Raw genomic sequence first — 10000 nt, forward strand, 5'->3', positions numbered from 1 at the left:
GCTCCTCGTCGTCCTTCTCGGCTTTAGGCTCGCGTCCCGAAGCGCTCGGAGGCTCGCCGGCCGGCGTCTGGGAACGAGGGAATTGCGAGATGTGGATCTCGGAAGCTCCTGGTTTTGGGTTCTCCGTGTTCTCGAGAGCTTGGATCTGCTGGACGTCCTGCTGCTCGTGATCCAAGGGACGGTTCTCTGTGGGTTAAAGCAGAAAGGCACGCTTCAGCGGACTTTAAAAATACACTTATCGTCAAAAATAATACACTTAAGTGTGAATTTAATGACACTTACATTTAACTTTTACATTTGTATCCAAAGCAACACAAAATGCAATAAATGCAGTGCACATTTATTTATTTTTTTCATAAATGTATTTTTTTATTTATATAAATGACTTACGTTTTTTTTTTTTTTTTTTTGTGTGTTTTTTTTAAACTCAAACTGTTGCAGTCTTTCAGTCAAATATAATGGAAGTCAATGGGCAATGGGTTAATTCTATTGTCACTTAACTGCATTTTAATTGCAATTAAAGTTTAAACATTTGCCTGACCCACTGAAGACTTAAGATCATCTTTATGCCATTTTGCAAAATATGGTTTAACTTCAAACTATATTTTTTAATATGCTTTAATGTCGCTTGACCATAATTTTAAAAACTACTTATTATGGAAATAATATACTTTACACCTAATCCTTAATTGCAAGTTAAATGTATTATAGTTTAAATGTAAATTAAATGCAATTAGCTGTACTGTTTTATTTATTTTAATTCATCTTCGTATTTAATTTTAGAATTAATTAACTCGCAAACATTTTAATTGCAATTGAAAATAAAATGACATTTTAAAGTTAGCTCTTTTTAGGCTAACACTAGCCTCCTCTATTCTATCTAAAACCCTAGCTATGCGTGCTTCTTTAAGCTAGCGGAGGATTGTTATAGCACTGCTCTGATTGATTCCTCGTTCGTTCCATCATGTTCTGCTCATCCGAAGCAGGGTTCTTGCAGTGTTAGATGTGATCGTACCTCCTGCAGAGCTGCTGGACTCTTGTTTGATCACCGGAGAACTGATTCCCTCCTCCAGCGAACGGACCGGCTATAAAACACACCACCAGACATCAGACCTTCAACCCTTTCAGACTGAACAAACCATCTGAAGAATAATGTCTACTGAGGTTTTTCAGTGACAGAAGACACAGCTCCCACACCAGGGTTATCAATATGGTTAACTTTTACTTAAACTTTATGTAAAAAAACAAAAAAAAAAAAAAACAAAACAAAAAAAACATATATATATATATATATATATAATAATTTAATATAATATAGAATTTATATATATATATATATATATATATATATAAATTATATATTTTATTAAATTATATATATAAATATTTTTATATATATATAAAATATAAATAAAATTATTTTATTAAATTATATATATATCAATATATCTCACTTTAAACCTTATCTAATTTTAAATATTGATGGAAATTTAATAGCATTTCATTAATGCTTTAATAACACTTTCGCACACACGTTAAATTTCCTAGCATATTAATGCTTAATTTTATTATTGATTTATGATTATTAACTAGTAATAATCAGCAAATTAGGACTTTACTGACAGAAAAATCTTATTAATAATAATAAGTGCATTGTCAAGTGTTACCATAATTCTTTCTTTATACACAAAACCATTAAACCGAAAAACATTCATGCATCTTCATTTTTTATTATTTAATGATTAACATTTGATCAATCGTGGGTTTGTGCCGTTTGTGTGCGGGTTGTCGGTCACCTGCTGGACGCTGGGGGTCTGGTCTGGATTCTGGTCTTGGTCTGTGATCTCTCTGTGTGTCTTGAAGGGTGTAGGAAAGCGTTGCGGCGTTCCACACTGAAACACTGAAACACACCAAACATCTGCAGCGTCACACATCCTCTAAGTTGTTATTATTTACTCACTTAAGACCTTTTGTAGCTGTTAAAAATACTATAATTTGGGCCACCCACTATATGAATTAATGTCCTAGTTGTAGTTTTTTGGTACCATGGTGGTAGTAGTAGGACGCTGTCCTTTGGAGTACCTGTGTTACCATGGTATTACTGTAGTATTTCTATGTGATGACCCCTGACCTCTCTTCCTGCCCCGTCCTCTGACCCTCCTCAGCTCGCTGTCCATAAGCAAGCATTTCCTCTTGAGAGCATCGATGTCCTTCCGGCTGCGGCTCAGCTCCAGCCTGATGACCGCGCAGCTCTCCTCCACGCGCCGCTTGATTTCCGCTTCCGCCGCTTTGGCCACGATGTCCATGATGGACACGAGCTGCGCCTGGAACGAGCAGTACGACATGATCTCTGGCCAAGATCGCCGGCTTTATCGATCAAAGGATGTCCGGTTTTGAATGCACCTGGAAAACGCGCCCTAACGAACTAGATCGCCGCGTCCCGCGGTTTAAAAGCACGCATGTTTCCTCAGAGAAACCGAATAAACGGATGGATGGAATGACGGCGGGAACGACGGCGGAGTGGGCGGGGTTTAGCGGCCAGGAAATAATTATTTATTTTAATTACTCCATATCCCCTTTTTTCCTCGATTGCGTATTTTACCACATCTGGTTCCACAAATTCTCCTCAAATAAACTAAACTGACAATGACCGTAAGAATGACAGGATGACGTCAGAGTGGGCGGGGTTTTGTATCAGCCAGGAAATATTTTTTAATCCCTTTTTTTTTTTTTACTTATTTTAACACGTATAATTTTGCCTCTTTGTCAACTCGCATACTTACTGAAAAAAAACTAACTAACAGAATGAAAGCAAGACTAAAATGGTCACCAAATGGGCGGGGTTTAGCGGTTAGGAAAAAATGTCTTTTTAATTTAACTACTTTTTATTATTTTAATTGTGTTTTTCACAACGCCTATCTGTATAAAATGAAATAAAACGAATAAACTGATAGAATGACTGCAAAAATGACATGAGGATGACAGAATGGGCGGGGTTTGTGATGTGTGGTTTTTTTTTTATTAATTGTTCAGTTAATTGTCATTATTTGACTTTAAAATGTAACATGTTCTAGCCATACGTTCTGGTGTAAAAATATATTTTCTAAAAACATACTCATGCTTGAGTGTTGTGTTAGTGGGCTACACAGCGCCTTCTGGCGGGAAACGGCGGAAATGAGTTGCTTCCGGAGACGATACCGTAAACATACTAATAGATTAACACCCGAAAATATAGCCAGTGACGTGTCTGTCAGCGGCCGCGCGCTCTTTTCATTGAGCATGAAAGTGCTAAAGTGAAGTACGATGTATATCAAAGTTTTCTCTCAGCGGCACGAGAGCTGTGACGTCACAAAACATCGACATCGATATTATTTTGCATATTTGCAATCAATGTTTTTGTTTCAAAATACCAAGTTTTTGCAAGTATTTACCATTGCACTAGATTTTAGGCCTTTGATATACTTTATATCTGATAAATACAATGGTTTATGCATAAGGCTATCTTTATATTTGGAAGTGCTGTTGTTTTTTTGCACATCGTATCATCGAAATACTCATTTTTGTGTGGTTTTTTAACACGGTGCAATGAACGTTTACCACGTCAGAATAATGCTCTTCTTCGCACAACCCTGGAATACCATGAAAATATCATGGTAAGCGAAATTTGGTAGTCATCTAACGTCATCCTGTCCTGCTCTAGCATGAAATTGTTGGCTTTTAATAAAAACTGCATGCAGTTTTCCTCTTTTGCACAATGCACTGGATGAGAACATCTGCTAAATGCAAACACAGAAGTATTCGTACCAAAGTACTACTGTTTTTCAGCAAGATACTATAGATGTTTTCTTCAACATTTATTATGTGAGGACAATGCTGTTCTTTTGAAAATACCGTGGTAAATGAATAATCATTCAATACCATAGTATAGGTGTATATGTGCATATATTGTTTGTTGTTTTTGTTTTTTACATGGCATGTGTCAATGGAAATTGATATTTACCACGTGAGAACGGATTGCAAGTACCCTGAAATACCCCAAAAATACCACATTAAGTGTTGTACTGTAGCTTATATGTGCTTTATGGCTAATTGCATGTGATTTTCCTCGTTTGCAATATGCTTTAGATAAAAGCGCCTGCTTAAATGCGTACACATAAAAGAAATCACAGAAGTCCTGGACATAGTATGATAATAACACCTATCTTTGTTTGTTTCCTCTGGTTTTTCAGCGAGATACAACGCAAATATCTTGGACGTTTACCTTGTTTATGCCTGTGCTGGATTACCATGAAAATACCATGAAAATACCATGGTAAGTGTTCAGCTGTAGATTATGCTGTTAAACGATTTTTGTTTGCATTACATATGAGTGTGTGTCTATATATATTATGCACATATAAATTCATAGACACATACGGTATATAATTAGAAAATATATAGTTGTATTTACTTCTAGTCACATAATGTATATTGTAAATAAATATATTTAATGTATAGACATTATTTGTTTTAAATATATACATGTGTATGTGTGTGGTGTGTGTATATATAGTGGGAGAAATATAGCTATATAGAAAGATATAAACAACACATATTTTCTAAAATATATACATGCATTTATATACATATATATATATATATATTAGTACAATAAATACTATATCCATAATAATACTACTGTACAATAGTATAAAAAGTACAATGCAAGTAACATGCAATTAATCATTGCCCAGCTCTAAAATAAATAAATAAAATAAATAAATACATAAATACATAAATTAAATAAATAAATAAATAAATAAATAATAATAATAATAATAATAATAATAATAAAATATATATATATATATATATATATATATATATATATATATATATATATATATATATAGCCTTTTGACTAATTCTGGCACATTTATAATTATGTTTATTAATGTGCATTTGCCCCTGTAAACTAAAGGATAGATATCTAGATATAAACATATTTTTCTTAAATATATGCATGCATTGGTCTGCATTTATTTATACATACTAAATATAAACAGTACACGCTCCTAAATTATGTAAACCAGATCTGGATGCAATTAATTGTTTGACTGCACTAATACACATTAAAAAGGCCTTCATCACAAATTGCATGTGATTCTCTTAATTTGCAATATGCTTTATTATAAAGCATGCCCTAACTGCATGAACCGTTGTTTTGTGTCAGGATGTCTGTCTATCTTTCCCGTATTGCATGGCATATATAAAGCAGAGGGATGAAGGCAGGCACCAGGCGGAGGTCGAGATGAAGGCGTATATTAGAAATGGAGAATCAAGACAGAAACTAAGAGACTCAGGAAGTCACCGAGGGAAGTTTAGTGGTTTCTTGCGTCACAGACACTTTACACTGAAGCTTGTGCCGGTGCAGAGAGAAAGGTAAGGACCGGAGGCTTTCTTCTCTTCTTTTCTCTGTTTCTCGTCTCAATTCTTCCTTCAGGCCGGGTTTTAAAGACGCCAGACCGCGCGCTCGGAGGATGTTATGGGCTCTTAAGGGCGAGAAGGCCCGGTTTTATTTGATGATGTGAGCGTAAAGCGCTCGTGGCCTTCAGATCTGATCGGTCATTTCCGCAAGAGCACCAGAGAGGAACAAACTCGCCGAAAAGCACAGCCCTACGCCACGCAGAAACCCCCAGAACGAGCCGGAGGCTTCAGAACCGTCGGCGGGATCCGAAACGATCTTCTGGGTTTCTTCGGGGGAGATGTGAAGAGCTTGTAGAACGTGAGGGTGTGGCCTTCAACTGGTGCAGAACTCAGAAAGTCAGAAGAGGAAACACGGTGAGATCGGCACGAGACCCAGCCCGGCTCTGATGGAGACCCGAAGATCTCTGCTTCGTCAAACCAGCACTCACGTGCAGCCCTCGGTTCGACGGGGTTCGTCTTATTTGCGCCCTGCTTTGAAGCCGTCCTGTTTTTGCGTTTCCTTCTTGCGTTTCTGCTGTGCTTTTTGGTGTTTCCTGTGGTTGTGAACCCAGAGCTTTGTGCCGTTTCATAATTCAGGCGACTTCATGGAGTTTAGCGTCTCGGTTAAGTAATTACATACTAATACACACAGCAAAAAAAAGAGATCTTCTTAGTTTTCTCATCTTGTTTTCTTGTACAAATATGTGAACGTTTGTGAATTGAGATGCATGATTAAATGCTAAAATCAACTAAGATTTTGATACATAAAAAAATAAATAAATTAAATTAAATTAAATAAAAAAATAAATAAAAATATATATATATATATCTTCCAATAAGTGTAAAAATATATTTTTATTTTCTGTTTGAAATAATAATATTTTGCTTACCCCATTGGCAAATTTTTTTTTGATACATAAAAATAAATAAATAAAAATAAAATTAAAAAAAAAAAAAAAAAAAAATATATATATATATATATATATATATATATATATATATATATATATATATATATATATATATATATATATATATATATATATATATATATATATATATCTTCCAATAAGTGTAAAAATATATTTTTATTTTCTGTTTGAAATAATAATATTTTGATTACCCCATTGGCAAAAAAAACTTATTTTTGACTTGTTTGTTTTTATTTTCAGAAAAACAAGACTTCTTGATTTAATCTTTTTATTTATTTTGTTAGACATTTTGGCTGGAAACTAAAGTATTTCTTGTGCACCCCACTGGTCAGACATCTTTACTTGTTGTAAGCGATCATTTTAATCATTTTTTAGAAAAAAATCAATATCTTGCATCATTTTGCTTGTCATGTGAATGCATCTTGACTCAAAAGTGTTAAGATAGTTGTACTAGAAAACAAGACAGAAATAAGGGTTGTTTTTATTTTGCACTGTTGATTTCGAATCAAGGTGTTGTTTTCTACCCCTACATTTTGGGTGGATGCTTTTAGTTGAATGAGTAACAGGCCTTCCTTAGTTTTATTTTGTGATTATATGTTGTAAATATGATATGCACACATGTAAATAGAAGACATCTACTTTATTTTGTGGCTTTCTTTTTAATGCACAGAAAAAGCCTTAAATACTTTTTTTTTAAATACTCGTGTGCCAGAATATTTACTGTTTTAATGCTGTCCTGATTTACATATTAAAGTGAATTTATTCGTTTCTTTTAATAAGTCGGCGTGTTCATATAAGATGCTTTATATGCATGTTTAATTCAGAGTGAAAATATCTCTTCATAAATATAATGAATACATAAAGTCTTGTTTTCTGAAAATGTTACAGAAAATGCTGTAAGTGACTTTGCATCAAGGTGGTTTTTCTCCAATAAATGCGCCCCGATTTAATAATGTTTAGATATTGTTAGATATGTTAATATTGTGGCTAACACGTTCTCTCTGTATTTGTTTTTCCTACAGATATAAGTGATATCTCTGGATATGAAGCGTCCGTTCCTTCCAGCGGCGATGCACCATGTAGCCGACGAGATCGAGGTCTTATAATACTTTAAGATATTCAAGAGCGGCCGTCATGTGAGGTATAACTCCCGGGATTCACACAAACACTCGTTGGATCAGCTCTCACACACACACACACACACACACACACAGGGTCTGGATGTTAGAGAGCAGGTGAAGGCAAAGCAAGATGAGGAGAGGCCGGAGAAAAGGAGGCAGTCGGGATAAAGTGTTCGGCTGTGACCTGCTCGAGCATCTCAGCTCCACGGGACAGGAGAGTGAGTGCCTTCACTAGAGCTTCTCTAGGACACACCTACAAACCTTCTTGAATCAAGATGCATTTACTTCACGGCTGAAAAAAAGTCTTGTTTTGCAAAAAAAAAAAAAAAATGTAAATAAATCAAAGAAAAAATGTAAACTAAAATAAGATTTTGCTTAAACTGAGTGAAACATCTAAGAAACGTTTTGTAGTTTTCTTTAAAAAAATATTCATTCATGATTATTTTGTCTTTTATCATCATTCTTTATTATTGAGCCGCCTACGTAAAATCTCTAATCTATCGTCGGTATAATGCGTTAATTAAAACTAAAGCTAGAACCATAAAAAATGTGTTACGTGAAATAAAATACACAATAAATCTAAAAATAAACCTGAAACAAGAAAACAAACAAGTTTTTGCTTAAAATGAACAAAAAATATCTTACAATGGGGTCAAAAAAATGATCTTTGAATTAAGATGACTTTTTCTTAAAGGGGTCACATGATGTTGCTAAAAAGATCATAATTTAGTGTATTTGGTGTGTTGCGATGTTTATGTGGTTCAGAAAACGCATTATTTTCCACACGCTGTACGTTATTGTTTCTCCTCTAAGCCACGCCTCCTGAAACGAGTCGGTCTGTATAAAGCTCATCGTTCTGAAACAGCGAGGTGAGCTCTGATTGGCCAGCTACCCGGTGCGCTGTGATTGGCCGAACACCTCAAGCATGTGAAGGATGCGAGTCGTGCTGTAAACACAACTTAACACTGATTTCTAGTCGGGTTCTCTTTTGAAAACGCAAACAAACACAGCGTCTCCGGAACATGGCGCCCGCAGCGACGCTACACACAGAATAATAGCCCCGCCTACAAGTGGGCGGAGTTATGCAAATAAACCACTCTGTGATGTAGAGAAGTAGGGGCGTGTTTTAGGGGTGTGTGAACCAGTCATAACTTTTATAAACAATATCTCTTTAGTTTTAAAACTCTTATCTTTAAGACTTTAGTATCAGCGTTAACAGCAGTTCCATCAAAAGCTGATATTTTTGCTCATTTTTAAGCAAAAACGGTTCTTTCCCGGGGGGAAACAAGACAAAAGATCTCAATTTATTTGACGTGTCATCTTGATTGAAGAATGTGTAGATATTCCTGCTAGAAAACAAGACGAGCTGGATGTGCTGTGAACCGGTTGTGGTCCGTGTCAGACTCGTTCTCGTCTCTCGGGGTCAGTTCCTCAGGTGTTACGCAGCTGCAGTGAGTTCATCGAGAAGCATGGGATCGTGGACGGGATCTACAGACTGTCTGGAGTGTCATCTAACACACAGAAACTACGGTGTGTCCAACTGGCTCATTTTTGAACATCAAGGCAACATTTATTGTTTCAATTTTGTTTTTAAGATGAAGCACTAAGACTTATTTTATTCTTAAAGTAAGGTCCAACGCTGCACTAAATGCAGGGTAAACGAGGCAGTCATTTTTATTTGTCTAGAATTAAGATTTAAGAATTTTTAGATATTTTGCCTGGAAACAATATAGTCTTTAAAAGCATTTGTGAACGGACAGAAATGAAGGCGTGCAAAACAGAGTTATTAATTCTAAGTAAAACCATAACAGCATTTACATTATTTCAAATCCAATAAATGTTACCAAAAAGTGTGTTACTTATTACAAATATTGCACTGGGAAAGAGAAAAATATATGTTTGCACATTATACACACTAGTTCATATTTTTCATAAACATCTATTTTTTTTTTCTTGCACTGCAAGTATTTTGTCTTGGTTTTTTTTTTCAGTCAAGATGAATTTAAGTTTAAGTTAAAATGTTTTAATATATAATGTCTATATGGTCATCTTCATTTAAAGTATAAACAAAAACAAAATCCTGATTATTTCCTTTAGAAAACAAGACTTAACATCTTAATCCATTTTGCTCGTCAAGTAATCTTGTTTATAGATGTTTGTAGAAAAATACTAAGAAAATAGTTTTTGTGATGTAATTTGTTATTGTGTTCTATATTCAGTGGTTTATTATGTGTGTGTGTGTGTGTGTGTGTGTTTTTCTCTGTGTGTGTGCGTCTCTGTGTGTGTGTGTGTCTCTGTGTGTGTGTGTCTCCGTGTGTCTCTGTGTGTGTGTCTCTCTGTGTGTCTCTGTGTGTCTCTGTGTCTCTGTGTGTGTGTGTTTCTGTGTGGGTGTGTGTGTCTCTGTGTGTCTCTCTCTGTGTGTGTCTCTCTCTGTGTGTGCGTGTCTCTGTGTGTGTGTTTTCTCTGTGTGTGCGTCTCTGTGTGTGTGTGTGTGTGTGTGTG

At 35.2% G+C, this 10000-nt stretch overlaps 2 protein-coding genes across 4 annotated transcripts in view; one reads left to right on the forward strand and one right to left on the reverse strand.

The window, feature by feature from the left end:
* The window catches only part of si:ch211-155e24.3 (uncharacterized protein LOC100150696 homolog), a 4393-nt gene extending 1376 nt beyond the window's left edge, over positions 1 to 3017 (reverse strand). The window contains exons 1-4 of the mRNA XM_043259983.1: positions 2132 to 3017; positions 1797 to 1900; positions 1016 to 1085; positions 1 to 186 (exon numbers count right to left, since the gene is read on the reverse strand). The exon at positions 1 to 186 is cut by the window's left edge and continues 1376 nt beyond it. Of these exons, the coding sequence (XP_043115918.1) occupies positions 1 to 186; positions 1016 to 1085; positions 1797 to 1900; positions 2132 to 2345 (574 nt within the window). The 5' untranslated portion in view covers positions 2346 to 3017. The remainder of the gene's footprint in view (positions 187 to 1015; positions 1086 to 1796; positions 1901 to 2131) is intronic.
* Positions 3018 to 5197: 2180 nt separating this feature from the next.
* Positions 5198 to 10000, forward strand: part of si:dkeyp-68b7.12 (rho GTPase-activating protein 31) — a 20857-nt gene continuing 16054 nt past the window's right edge. Inside the window, exons 1-3 of one of the 3 annotated variants that reach the window (XM_043216708.1) lie at positions 5198 to 5421; positions 7400 to 7716; positions 8926 to 9028. In XM_043216708.1, coding sequence (XP_043072643.1) covers positions 7629 to 7716; positions 8926 to 9028 — 191 coding nt within the window. In that variant the 5' untranslated portion in view covers positions 5198 to 5421; positions 7400 to 7628. Of the gene's footprint in view, positions 5422 to 5447; positions 5917 to 6047; positions 6069 to 7399; positions 7717 to 8925; positions 9029 to 10000 lie in introns of those variants that run through there. The other 2 variants (XM_043216715.1, XM_043216725.1) reach the window with 2 other exon arrangements.

Source organism: Puntigrus tetrazona, chromosome 2 (assembly GCF_018831695.1).
Source record: "Puntigrus tetrazona isolate hp1 chromosome 2, ASM1883169v1, whole genome shotgun sequence".
NCBI classification, from domain to species: domain Eukaryota; kingdom Metazoa; phylum Chordata; class Actinopteri; order Cypriniformes; family Cyprinidae; genus Puntigrus; species Puntigrus tetrazona.